At 39.3% G+C, this 14,948-nt stretch overlaps 1 protein-coding gene across 2 annotated transcripts; it reads right to left on the minus strand.

The window, feature by feature from the left end:
• Nucleotides 1-9,365: 9,365 nt before the first annotated feature.
• LOC124214651 (L-threonine ammonia-lyase-like) lies at nt 9,366-13,799 on the minus strand. 2 transcript variants are annotated; one of them, XM_069134529.1, is made up of 6 exons: nt 13,739-13,799; nt 12,048-12,167; nt 11,584-11,942; nt 11,342-11,504; nt 10,726-11,018; nt 9,366-10,178 (listed from the first exon to the last, which is right to left on the minus strand). In XM_069134529.1, exons 1-6 carry the CDS (start codon nt 13,772-13,774, stop codon nt 9,812-9,814), a joined length of 1,338 nt encoding a protein of 445 aa, XP_068990630.1. In that variant the 5' UTR covers nt 13,775-13,799; the 3' UTR covers nt 9,366-9,811. The 2 variants fall into 2 exon arrangements, with proteins under 2 accessions (XP_068990630.1, XP_046473106.1); XM_046617150.2 differs by lacking the exon at nt 13,739-13,799 and adding an exon at nt 12,954-13,260.
• Nucleotides 13,800-14,948: the final 1,149 nt, after the last annotated feature.

Genomic DNA, 14,948 nt, shown 5'->3' on the forward strand with positions numbered 1-14,948 from the left:
TTTCATTTCTTCATTTCTTCAATGCACAGATATCATTTCATCAAAATCTCATATTCTAATAACGGCGAGTTCCACCCCTCCTGGCAAAAGTCACGTAGAGACCAACGACGATCCCTAGTATAAGGTTCAACTTTCTTCTATTTAACTGATACCAAGAACTGAGGTAGGAGACTGCTGAATTAGCATCAGTAGCGCTCAGCCCGGAAATATCCCTCTTTTTAAGTTAAAACTATAATCAATAACTAGGGTAAAACACTACCTTTAGAACCACCAAATTAAAATAGATTACTTATTGGAATGTATGAATGAATGTGTGAACATTGCATGTAAATATCTTTTGTTCATATCTTCAATGTGTCACCGACGAGATTGAGAATCGTCGGAACACCGTCGAAGAGCGAGAAGTAACGCTGACCATGTGGATTTGGGCACCAGGAGGTCGCCCTCGCACCTCATTGGCTAATTACCGTTGTAACTAATTACAACTGCAGCTCCTTGGACCCTCGGGCCCAAGAAGCCGCGTCTTTCGTCTGTCAAGTCGCGAAGTGCGTGGACGTCTACCCGGATGAGCCCTCTCGAGCAAGAGTAGCGTTTGGAAAATCTTAGTTGTGACCGACCTAAAGTCTCGCGCTAATTCGTCAAAACCGAGCATTCAGTTATTCTGTTAGCTGCAAGAGACTCACTATCTTCTACGTTTCCACCTTTTCTGTGCTTTACTAAATCTCATCATTTCGCGAATAGACATTTTTATGCCATTCCATTTTCCATAATTAAATTGAGTTCGGCCCTGATTCAACCGAATCAGGTAATTTTAAGTGATAATAATAATAATTACACTATCGTTTTTAATAAATAAATCGTTGCAATCATTTTTAACATACATCAAAATCAGAAAATAGACACTTTCAAGCTTTCGATAATAAGATATTCCAAATCTACAAAGAGTAAGTGACCGACGTTCAACATCCTTCGATTGATCAACTCTTCCAAACTTGAGGTGAGGCCCTGGTCCAGATTTCTACCGACGCAGACCGACACGATCCGACGGCTCTCAATCTCGTCGACCGATTCACCTAAAGCTAAGTCAATCCGAGTGTTAATTTTCGAAATTGAACGAATTTTTGTTTCACCTTTTTAATCAAAATTTACTTCAGTAATAGCAAGTCTAGAATTGGTGGCTAGCTTCACTACCCCCAATTAAATCGTACTTATTGTTTCCAAGAATTAACCAATAAGACTTAACAATAGTATATATAATTGATTTAAGATAATTTAAAAAGAGAGATACTATATCGAATAATCACGACCAGTTAGTTAACCACCGTTCAGAGTAGATGTTCCTGGTACCAAATAATAATATCCTTTAGAATAGTATAACACACGATTTGTATAAACTTGAACACTTTATAAATTGTTACTTTCGGCTCATATATCATTATCACCATTGATTGTTACCAGACATTTCAATCGCCAAATCGAAACAGAATATACTTCATCTTTTACCAGTTAAATCATATTAAACATTTATTTTGAACTACCTTTTTCCCATTTTTATTATTATAAAATTGCCTCAACAATTTAAACACACCTCACAGACCTGTACAGGACTATAGCAACACGATCCTACAAATTACCGGCTTATCGAAAGGTAGGTCTTTTCTTAGTTTTAATAATTATTCATTGTCGTTACGTGGGAGCTTGATTATTCAATTAATCATTAACTACCACCGCTCAGTACACCCTCACCCCCACGTAACATATGTATATATACGTGTAATATTTGTGAATATGTATGTAATATTGTTGAATATGTATGTAAATAATGTATATATACACAAACAGAAGCTACAAATCAAATCATACAGTATTCAATATTCATTACTGCGTTAACGATGTGAGATGTTTTTAAGTAATGTATACGCAGTAAAACCAGCATATATAAAAATCGAAACAAATATGCTAAATTTTAATCATGTTTAATTTAAAATCTCGCATCAACATTTTTAGAGAATCACGTGCAAGTTATCTTTCATTTCATTGTTTTTCATCTATAAATATTATTAGTTCAAAATTTCATGCTTATCCTTAAAGATGAAATAGTCTCCACCAATAATATATTATTAGTTTCACATTCTATACCCATTCTTAATAATGAAAGAAAATCTGTCATTTGTTAATGTTGCTTTAAACCGAAATAAAAAATGTAGTTCTCTAAATCTAATTTCAATGACCAATATAATTAATCCTTTATTATTTATATTTTTTTGATAAGGAGATACATCTCCATTTTCCATTTCTGTTTTGCACGTATAGACGCAAAGTTCCTGAAAATATATTTTTTTACATTATTATTGAACTATTCATTCATCTCATAATTAATACATACCTCTGATTTCACTTCGTACGGCGGATTATGTACTTTCGTCTGCGGTATTACTTTCCCACGGACGATTCGTTCTCCACTAGCTTCATCATGAATTTCAACGACCTCCTGAACATGATGGCTTTGGAATAGTTTATACCCTAGAAATGTTTAATTAATTGATCATCGTATTGTGAGTACTACGATGATCCTAAAAACAAATACGTAGTAAAAATTAAAATGAATTTGAAAGAATATCTCATATGTTTCGTGCATTTACTTACCTTTCGACAAAATTTTCCGCGAAAGAATTCTGCATGGATATTCTGAAATCCACATTTGATGATAATGTGGCTCATAATATCACTTTTAATTTCGTATTGCACTAAGTAAAACAATAATTTGAAACGTGCCGTGATTGTACGCTTGTACGCTTTGTATCCCACCGCACGCAATACATTTATACCGAAGATTTTGAAATTCCTATCTCTTGAGCGATACGGCTTGCAGGTTTCATCGGATCTTCTTCGGCACACAAATATAGCGCTAATTTTGTCTCATAACTTGTGTGTCTGTTCGGCTGCGATACCTTTACTGTTCTTCCATCGACACTTCCTTCTTGTTCGAACCGTATTACAATTTTACGTATCGTATTATGCGATGGGATCGGGCGATTTGGGTACGTTGGCGTGAAATGAGTCGATATCTCGCTGCCTCGTAACGTTGTCTCAAAATCGCCACTTTTTCTTCAACACTGAATTTACAATTCGGCATTTTTGGCAGTACTAAATTGGAAAGCAGATTCAATTATTGCATACCGAAGTAAACAACGCTTCAATCGCGAATAGACGCCGTAATAATGCAAAACCATCTGTTGATTTGTGGTTGCTGTATGGTAACGACGAACAAATGAATATAGCGTTCAATCTGTACGAGTTATTGACATGTAATCGTTGCATCTTTCCGCAAATCAATCGCGAACAATACTAAATAAAAATTTTACTTTATGAAGAACAGGGTTGTACATTTTTTTATTGAAAAAGTAAATGATAAATTTATTGCGTGCGGCGGGATACAAAGCGTACAAGCTGCAGAAACACCAAGAGCTTCTGCCTGGCGATGCAGGACGACGCCTCATATTTTGCGAACAGACGATGAACATTTATGATCAAAATACGGGGCTCAGAGTGTGCTTCAGTGATGAGAGCACGGTGTTTTTAGTGGGAATGCCGAATAGGCAGAATACAAGAGCGTGGTCCCAACATAATCCCTATGTTTTCCTTGGAAATCGAACACAGTACCCTGTCAAGGTCAACATTTGGGTGGATGTTGTCGACGGTCACATTATCGGGCCGTTTTTCATCGACGGAAATCTTAAGGGCGTTGCCTATGCCTCGAAGAGCGCGCGCAAACAGAGACTCACGATTTTCCTTCTCATTTCCTCATTTTTGAAGATAATTAGGTTCTTAGGGGGTCATTTTGAAGGTAAAGGATAGATCTGTGTCGCCTTTTTTTGCCGAATTTTCGATTTCGCTTTCAGATTTGCGTAAAACGTACTTGAAAGTACGTTATGTTTGAAGTGAAACACAGCGGACAGTGAATTTTTTTTCGCAATTCGGCGAAAAAGGCGACACAGATCTATTCTTTATCTTCAAAATGACTCCCTAAGAACCTAAGTATCTTCAAAAATGAGGAAATGAGAAGGAAAATCACGAAGCATAAAACAACAAATTTTTCGCGCAAAAGGCGGGCGGCTGCTAGCGCCACGACTGCGTTGGCCGGCGACCATGCGAATTATAGGCGAGGAGAGTAGACTCAACACCCCCCACTACAATTCCCCTCCTTCGAATCCTCGTCGCTCGGCACGTGGATAGTGTTCCGCGCTTTTATTTTTGCTTGTGTTTTTCTACAGTGTTTTTTATTATTTCGAATCAGTATTTATTCCCGCGATGGCTAAGAAGAGAGGGAATGTGTCTTTGAAGAAGAGGAAACGACCCGGCATAAAGATTTTGGCTAAATTTCAGGAAAAAAGGAGGTAAATCGAATTATTTATACGATTGATGGTGCACCCTCTCTGACTTCGAGATTCAATCACTTGAGTACGAACAATCGCAGGGCTTTAATTTAAGAAGGTACTTTCAAGAGCCGATAGTGCTGTTCATAAGAGCAGTATACATTCATTCTCTAGTTTTTTTATACATGCGAAAATATAAACTAGAATGCATTGTGACGTGTGGTACTAGCCCGGTTTGCATTAGTCGCTAAAATATGTCATCAATTTGTTACGTGTTCAGGTTAAATGATCGAAATCGATATTCGGCAATTAGCATGAGTGTTTACACTTTGTCGATCATAAGGAATATTCTTATCACTTATTGTGACTACCTAAGTATCCAAGGTAAAATTACAATATACCTGACAGAATTTTCCATACAAAGTAAATACGGCGCGTACGTATTAGGCCACTAAAATACGCGCGTTTTGTTTTTATAAATGAACTTGACGTAATTCTGGGGTAATCATACATGCACACATTACTTACAAATCAGCCACCTACAAAACTGTCATCAAATCAGATACTACTGCCAAGTATAATTTATTTAGAAACTAAAGATGATTTTGATATACTATAACTAATGATGACAAAAAAAAATAATTGAAATCAAAATTGAAATTCAAAAAAAAAAAAAAAAAAATTTGATAAAAAAAAAAAAAAAATTGGAGTACGTGGTACTTGGCGGGCCCATGTTTATATTGCCATTACAACATTGATATAACTCGACTTGTATTTTCTTGTGCTTGTTTTAAAAAAGCCCGCCTTTTACCACTATCTCCAATTTTTTTTATTTCAATAAAAATTATTTTTTTTTTTCAATTTCAATTTCGATTTCAATTTTTTTTTTCGTCATTATATTAGTTATAGTATATCAAAATCATCATTAGCTTCTAAATAAATTATACTTGGCAGCAGCATCTGATTTGATGACAGTTTTGTAGGTGGCTGTTATGTGGGTGGCTGTCACATTAATATACTTGGGGAAAGGTTTTTGCACCAGAGGTGCTTTTTGGGGATATCAGTACTTTTTGTGGGATTTCGCTTGAACATTTAAGAATTTTGCTCGCTCGCTGCGCTCGCTCGATAGATTTTTGGAATACAGAATTAATATTTGAGACGAAAATAATCGGTGGAAAAGCCAAGTTAGAGCTTTCTCATAATTACATGTATCAGGTCCAAGGTCTTCTACACATTACGAATAGGAAGTGGTGCTATTTCATAGTTTGGACGCCAAAGGGATTGATTTTTGATAAAATAAAACGTGACGATAAATTCTAGACCGAAAAAATGGAGAATAAATGAGCAGATTTTTTTTACTTTTGTTTGTAACCCGAGATCGTAGATTCTAGACGCGCCCGACAACGCTCAATCCGCGAACCCCCTCAAATCATCGAAGCCCAGATAAGGCCGCGCGTAAGAAACGGTAAATTCACGACCGACAGACGACAAAACACTGTAATATAAATATATGTACATATGTACATAAATATAATAGCTTTGTATATAGCTTACGTGCAATATTTCTGTGATTTATGTTTAGTTAGTTATATGTATTACTGTGCTAAAAATTTGCTAGTCATATCGTTATAATTATATATCTGATTATTCATTCCAGGAATACTTTCTGCAGTCGGACCAGACTGCGTGTATACCTATATATTATGTAAATATTCGATAGCCTATTTTTTCATTACTATCTGTGACCTGCACTCGTGACGTACTACTTTCCATAGTTTGCGCTTTCTATAGAATTTATTTAGCCATGTAATGTACACAATGCTCGATGCTTTGTTATATCAATTTTCTTTATCAAGATTACTGTCATGTTTCACTTATACTGTTTCAATTTAATTTCTATGAGATCCTTCTCATACAGATTTCGTGATTATGTTTATTAATTTGAAACGAGTTCAATTTTACTTTTACCATTTTATATTATTTTTTATCATTTTGTATTTGTTTGGTGCAAACCCGATCATGGTTGGGAGGTAGGGACGGGTTAGGCGGGTCTCTGTTTGATAGCGACCTCCACGTGGTGAGACCTGGGAGATTGATGATATTTTCGTTGTTATATCATGAATTTGCTCACAGCTATTCGTTCCATTTTCAATTTAAAATGACCTGTGACGACGTCTGGCCGGTATTCGTAAATAGTTACGTATTATTTTCGAGACTGTATTAGGAACAGCTCTCAGCCGATCAAGCTATGCTTTGAGCTGCCTCAAGACAGTCCTGCAAATCGAACCTGACTATGAATACCGGCCATTAGACTATTACCAGTCACGTGATCGCATTGCGTAAAAATACGGACGCCGGTGAATATAATTTTCGTTGAAATATGAAGAATGTATATCTATATCAACATACGTATAAGGAATTCTACGTCACGTCAATCAAAAAATGACCTCGTATTTTTTCAATCTATTCATACTTTTTTTCACATGAAATAAAGGTAAAAAGAATCGACACGCATTTTGGTGTTCGTCCGAATTATGTTTGTTTTCGAAAGTTACAAGACAATCATTCAATTTTGATGCAAAAGGAGCTCGCATATATCCGGTTCTATTCGACGTAAAGACATCATTTACAGTGTATTCGGAAGGTGAACGAATAAGCTTTCATAAAAAAAATGCAATGTTGAACATTATTGAAAATCCCAATTTTTATAAACAATTCAAATGTTTGACGATTTTTACCTCATTAATGACAAGTTTTCGAATTATAAAAAAATAGTTTCGGGTTCCTTATTAAATTCTGTATCACTGGTAAATTTTTCAAGTGGAATCTGAAAGGAGTCTACTTTTTTTTCTATTATTCATCAGGTGCTGCGTCGTGCCGAGCGCGATACACTGGGCTGTTTAAAAGTATTTGAAACCGAATGCCCGTGAGGGGTGGAAGAGGCTAGCCGCGTCACCCGCCCCACTCCGGCGACAGCTCGGTTGCTCCGTCTCACTTGTTTCTTTACCCTCTCTCTCGCCACGGTTAACGCGGGAAGCGGAGTAGCCCGCGCTTTCTAGCTAGGCAACGCCCTTAATGGGGAAAGATATTTGCAGCTACTCAGGGAGCAGATTACACCTGCAATCAGAGCGATTGACGGGAACGTAAGTACAATTTATTCAAGTTATACCTAGGTAGATTATAAATAATACTATTAATGATGATGATGATAACAGTAATGAAGTTAATGATAATAATGTAAGATCGTGGTCCCCCATGTTGACTGAGAAGTTTATGAAAATCACGATGGCCAAAGTAATTATAAAATGGGCTCAATATGATTTTGCAAGGCGATTGTAGACTGCGATCTTAATTCTTTCAATTATAAATTACAATTGTAATTCGTAAATCAAATCCTATCGATTAGGCCCAACACTGGTTGCAGAGCAGTTGACAGGAAATCGAGAGGACCTGGGATCAAATCTCAGTGCAGTTACCCGAAGCTTCGGTTTTCCAAGATTCTGACAGTAATATTAACAGTAAAATCATCATCATGATTTCATTCATCGTCGATTGAATTATTTCAACAATTACTCATAACAATTGAAAAATAAGAATTTAAAATGATAATACGAACATCGTTCATAATAATATAAATATTATTCTTTGACTGTATTTTTCAGGGTCCAAGAGTATGGTTCCAATAGGATGGGGCGCCACAACATTTTACGCAACGAGTAAGGGAATACCTCGACCAAGAATTCCCTGATCGCTGGATCGGCAGGGGAAGTCCTACCATACAGTGGCCCGCGCGGTCCCATGACCTCTCACCACTGGATTACGGCCTACGGCCTTATTTAAGTCCTACCTCAACCTAGAAAATAGTCGCTGCTTTTGCTCCTTGGGCCGACAGTGAGAGTATGATGAACGCGGTGATTCGATCGATGTTCATTATTGTGAACAACCGAATTAAATTACATATTCATAAGATATTGCTAAAAAAAGTATCACTATTCGATTTGTGATTTCAAATTATTTGTACACCCTCAGCTTTTTTCTTCACACTTTTGATGTCCTGATTTATTCTTGGTCGCTCAGTTTTTAGTCTACCATAACATGTTACAAAAGAAAAGAAAAAAAAAACGATTCAGAGGGATTGACCTGGGATCCTTGTTAATGTAGAAAGTAAAAAATTCAGGCTTGACTGCCAGTTGTTTCGCCAAGCTGCGTTTCGGTATAACGACGAATTAAGCTGGCGAGATACGCGACGAGTTTGTCGGCAGCGGTGTCGGGGCACAATCGAGCAAGCACTAATCCCAGCTTGTCACGGGCATCAGGATTTAATACATCCAATTATGATACGAAGTTCGTTCGACGTTAAATGTAGCGTGTCAGAGGATGTGCGGGTTGTTCCAAGTCGGAGCGACGAGCGCTGGCTGCGCAGCACCCAGAAGGCTTGACGTGACCGAAATCACCAAGGTTCTGGTTTCCCCGCTCCGCAGGTTGCCCCTCAGGAAATGTAACCGGTAGCTGAAACTCGTTTAATTCAATGTCCCGACCAAAAGTCGCCATGACATTTATTACGACTCAGCCAATTCTCCCCCGCCTTACTCGGGGACCCCGATCATCGTCTTCGACTTATTAAACGATCCAAGGTTGGATGGTAGCCAGCATTAATTTTCTTGCTTACCATCCACAATATCCTCTTTGAAAATCTCCCCTGAAAAAATCCCCCATTGAAAAAATTCTCACTGCAGAAATTTATATTTTCCTCGTCAATTTAATTTAATCTGTTTTTTAATTTTTTCATTTTTTTTTTTCTTTGTTTTTTCTGTCATAGATGATTTTATCCTGCGGGGATTTTTATCGGAGAGATTTTCTCTAGCCACCATTTTCTTGGATCTAGGATTAAACTCAGACCCCCTGCCGAGGTTTTTTACCACAGAAAGAAACCCCCTTTTCACATTCTCAGGGAGTATAGGCTATCAATTTTTAAGTATAAAACCGCAATACTAATCAAACATTCTTTATTAACAAAACTTTTACCCAGATACCCCATGTATAATACCCAGAATTATTGATTAACAATTTTATCTTTCGTTACAGCTATGCGAACTATAGGTAGGTGTATAATATGTACAGAAACGTTTGGCCCATAACCACAAGATCAGAAATAGGAATAAATAAAAGTTACACATTACAATGTTCACACAACTGAACGAGTTGCCTTCTTTTATCCACGATCAGTTAAAGTAAGCGTTGAAAATATCATCTAGAGTCAACGTCGAGAGAAATAATTCAGTAGCAACGCTAAGTCATTTTTCGATAATACACGTCCTCAATGTCGTTTCAGTCTAAGGCGATTCAAAAACTATCGATGGTTAATCTTGATTTCGGTTTGAACGCGGATTGAACGCATTTGATCTAATGCGGTAGCGTCATAACTGGTTTACAATCTAGCACCCTGTGAAGGATCGATCGTCACCGTTTGAAAATTCGGAACTGTTGCCAAAAACAACCCTCCTGTAGTTCTTGTAGAGCATTTCCTGTAGCTGTCGGGCGTGATGGGCGTCCCTGGTCTCGCATACGACCTTGACCTCGACGCTGAATATGTCCGACATGATCCAGGCCCGCTCGTGCATGATGTCTTTTATGGACACCCCGATGTCGGCGACCATCTTGCAGAGCTCGGAGATCCCTCCTGGACGGTCGGACACCGTCACTGTGAACTTGAGGAGGCGACCCTCGGCGGCAAGTCCGCGCTCCAGGCACCTACCCAGGATCGTCGTATCTATGTTGCCACCGCAGAGGGGAAGGACCACTCTAAAACAGATTTTAACCGATGTAGGTGAGGCGGCAACGCCCTCGAAGAGGTGCGGGCTAAGGGATGGCCCGTTTAACGGTTAATTAACTTTTACGATTATACTTCGTTTCGGGTCGTTACGTAACGACGCCCGGAAACGACGACGGAATGACGCGCGAACTCTGGATGGAACGACTGACGAAGAACCACCACCCCCATGCTTCGTTGTTTCTCAAGGATCGCTACTCCTTGCCGTATACCTACCATCTTCCTGCGGGATCGCGTATCAGAAAACGGGAAAACCGGAGTCCCAGGAAAAAAGGTCTTACAGGTACTGTCAGGAACATTATGCATTCGAACTACAAGAAATCACATTCCAAAAGCTCGTAAAATTGTACAAAATTGTTTTATGAGTTACGAAACTACTAAGTTGGTGTGGCATTTGAAACGATGGCGATCGGAACATCGTTCAGCTCTTCGTTGGAGGAACTGAGCCGTTACTTTCCTAATGAGCTGCTTGAGAGATGTTGGAATCTTTGGTTGCGAACTCAAATGGTGTCACCTCACCTTTTTCCTTTCAGTTCGTCGAGCTGTCCTGCGAGAATGGCGGCCAATCCCGTAGCTCCGGCACCCTCGACTATGCACTTCTCATTTTCGACCAACTTCAAGATCGCTATGGCGATCCACTCCTCCTTGACGACGACTAGCTTGTCAATCAGCGGATCGGCAGTAACGAAGGCGTTGTAGCCGACCATAGGGACGGCCAGACCATCGGCTAGAGTCGATTCGATTGGTGTGTAAGTTGGACGACCGGCTGCCCGGGCTGCCGTGAAACTTGCGCACCTGTGGGACTCGACGCCCTGGGAAAAATCGGTGAAAAGTGAAAAAACGGTTCTGAGAGGCCTTTTGGAGAGAAAGAATTGTACAGTTTCATTACTTTTTAACTTTTTTTCTCTTTCTAACGTGTCCCTCGAAAAATTTGCCGTAAAACCCAGAGAAAGTAGGAAAATATTTAGAAGTCAAAATATTTTCCTACTTCCACCAGTTTCTTTTAGTATTTATCACATATATTTCGAGTGGCTCATTATAAAAAAAAAAAAAAAATGTCAAATAAGGAACTACTCTGTTATACAGTATTTTAGGATACGTTGGAATTAATGCTTCTGATTCTTCCGATTCTTACTATAACTTTCACATGCGGATGCAGGGTTTTTATCGCCAGTGCAACACCGGCGATGAGACCTCCTCCTCCGACGGGAACGACAACGGCATCGATATCTGGAACCTGCTCCACGACCTCCAATCCCAATGTTCCTTGACCGGCCATGATGTGCGGATGATCGTAGCTGGAGGAGGGAAAGACCGCATATCACACTTGTGACAGTGGACATAGACGCCAAACTGAGTCGGGAATATTGTTCCTACCCGTTGATGTAGACGAGGCCCTTTTCCTTGCCGATCTGCATGGCGTTCTGCTTGGCCTCACCCATGTCCGAACCCTGGACGACGACCGTTGCGCCGTGCTGTTTGCACGCTGCGATTTTCATGATCGGCGCCACAGCCGGCATCACGACTGTCACCGGTATTCCAAGTTTTGCCCCATGGTAGCAAAGTGCCAAGGCATGGTTGCCCAGGGAGGCCGATATCACTCCGTTACGTTTCTGCTCGTCGGAGAGCATCAGCAAAGCGTAGCGAGCGCCTCGCTCCTTGAAGCTTCCCGTGGTTTGCAGGAAGTCCTTCTTCAGGTACAGCTCCATGCCCATGGAGTCCGACAGCCGGGATCTCTGTTCGACGGAGGTTTCGGGTGAGTGTCATGAAAAATGATGTTTGTGCAATTGGAAGTGAATCGAAGACTTCCGATTGCTCGATATACAGTGATATTTACATACCGCACATGGTGTGTTGATTATCCCCGACTTGATTTTGAACGCGGCTGAGGTCACGTCTTCGCAGGTGATTTTTTGTGGATTTCCCTCGACGCAGTAAGGGTCAAAGACTGACTCATCTCCCTGTAAAATCAAATCGTTGTACGTATATGCGGGCGTAAAACCATTGAGCTACTGCGATAAGGCCAAGCAATATTCAGGTAGTAATTCTTCGGTTCCTTGATTTTACATAAATACTCCTGCTGTGCCATATCTCCCTATTATGATAGAATATGGAACGTCGATAGTCTTTTGTCACCGCACATATTGACTCAATGACTCAACGCTCATTACTGATAACGCGCGTATATTGGGTCAAAGGTTCATGCTGAGTCAAAAAACCGTTAATCGGTACTTACACCCGTCTCTCTTTGCTTAAAGTCTACGATTCACGTTGTTGGTCTTCAAGATCAACTCTGTGATAAATGTTGCTATGATAAATTCGCAGAATCGGTTAATGTTGTCAACCTTGGAATATGGATGTGAATCACAAAAAGTATCGAATGCCTGAACGTTAGTCATTGAAACTGTCACAGGACTGTCGTTATTATTCAATGTAATTTCATTTTTTTTTTGTTTACAATGCTTTGTGAAATATGAATCTCAGTGTTATACTTTTTAACTGTGTTAAACTTTCGTGAAACCGATAAATCGAAAACCCATTATTGGTAATGTTAATTCGCGTTCGAAGATGTGACAACCGATCAAAGTGCATTGTTCAAAACGAGTGCGTGATGGATGGAATTATTTACTTCGATTTTTCACAAGGTACGGAACTTGAACATAAAATTCAATCCTAAATTATCCCGTGTAACACCCTCGCCCTACAGTAGAGTTTGATGAAGATTATAAGGGAATTAGATAACTTACCGTAGAAATCGAGGAGACGGAAATGTTGCTAGTGCTCGAGTAACTCTTGTTAACTCCATTTGAAGCAAACAAGTTAAGAGGCTGACTTGGAAGCTTATTCAGATCCCTCATCTCGCACCTTGTTTTCAATCTTCGTAGGTAAACTTTAATTACGTTATTGAACAACCAATAACCTGAACTTCAGACGAGATACTGCGCGGGATACGTGTTTTATGGAAAATTGCCTCCGACGAATATAATCGCGAACCTTGTGACCTTAAGCTCGAGTCTCCTCTTGCCGAGAAACTTTACTACTGCTGCACTTACGGATGGGGGCGGGTTACTTGCCCCACTCGGCAACAGCACGCGCTGTGTCACGTGACGGTCACTTATCGTCGTCGGCTGTTTCTCGGACGGAACATTTTCATTATATACATACGTATACATAGCCTCGACACGCCTCACCACCGCAGCATCGACTTCGACCTTATCAACCATCATTTCGCAACACGGTTTACTGTCAGCACTTTTTTCGAAAATCCGCCACAAAATTCTCGGGCTCAACGCGTGTTTTTTTTCAACTACAGTGAAAAGTCGCGACTTGATCGAACGGAGACGAGATTGCCAGTAATTATGATAACGATTGATCGTGAATATGTAAGCAACTGCAAACACGTGGATGGAGATAAATTCGCTGAGAAGAATTATTTGTGGAATAATAAGCGAGCACGGAAAATTTCCATTACACTAAACGCTGTTTGCAAACCGTTAGAAATCGTCTGATTATAAGGGTCAAGTCCACTTACCACATTAGCCTGGCGCCAAATTTTTCTGTGCTCCATTCTTATACAGTGGTCAGAGTAAAATTGAAACAGTCACTCTCGCCGGACCTCAGTCAGGTGACTCAATAAAAAAACGCAATCCAACCAACGACTACGAATCAATGACCTCGCTCTCTGATATCTAGCCAGAAAAAACTGGAAAGAAACCACATTGCACTATTCTGTAAGTCTCGCTGTAATGATTAGTTGAAATTCGGTCATCGCACATGTATAGGTGATCCAGCTTTGACCCCATCCAAATGTGTAGATCTTAAATCTATCTTAAATATAAGCTCAAGTGGCTCTTACTTGATCATCGAATATTCACCTACTAATTGTTTCGTGCTGACATTTTACAGCGACAAATCTGTAATACCGTAAAGATTTGCTGGTTTTCAAGAGGGTGAATAAATTTCATTGCCAGAATGCACATTCTGGATCGAATTTGACTATAATCATTGCTGCATCATTGTGTGAATCATAATAATCGGTAAATTTCCTTAAAGGGGGAAACCGGTTTATGAGGTCGAAATTTTGCTGTTTTTCATGATTTTTTTTAACCAGAAAGGAATAACCACAAAATGTTTAAACTTGGAGGATATTTTATTTATGTTTTCAAGTACACTTTGAAATTTTTTCAAATGATTTCCGCCGGAAATAGTGGAGTTGCCGCGTGCAGTCCATGGGCGATTGCCGTCCGAGCATTTGGCTTGCGTACATCCCTGACGTCGCAATTTTTATCTGTAATCGTCGGGTTTTTTTTTTTCATTAAAAACATACTTTCTAAGAATATGAACCTAATTTTGATCAAACAAATTGAAAATTGCATGTTTTTGAGGTGCTTGAACACAATGTCATGTTTTTATACTATATTTTTTCATCTTTCTTGCATAAGAACATATCTTTATAATAACAACATAATCCCCGAATTAGGTTCATATCACGTGGAATTGAATAAAGAATATCTACACCAAATTTCAGAACGATTGATCAATAACTTTTTGAGCTAGAATGTACGCAAGTCGAAAAAACGTCGTTTCGAGAAAAACGCGTTTGAAATAAAATGTAGCGAAAACGAGAAATTCAAGGCAATAATTAATTATAAAAAATGCTCACCGGTTAATCAGCTATTCCAGCATCGTATAGCAATCCCTCTTCTTGCTCATATGCGTCATTCTATTATTCAATAGTACAG

The sequence above is a fragment of the Neodiprion pinetum genome, chromosome 3, assembly GCF_021155775.2.
Source record: "Neodiprion pinetum isolate iyNeoPine1 chromosome 3, iyNeoPine1.2, whole genome shotgun sequence".
NCBI classification, from domain to species: Eukaryota; Metazoa; Arthropoda; class Insecta; order Hymenoptera; family Diprionidae; genus Neodiprion; species Neodiprion pinetum.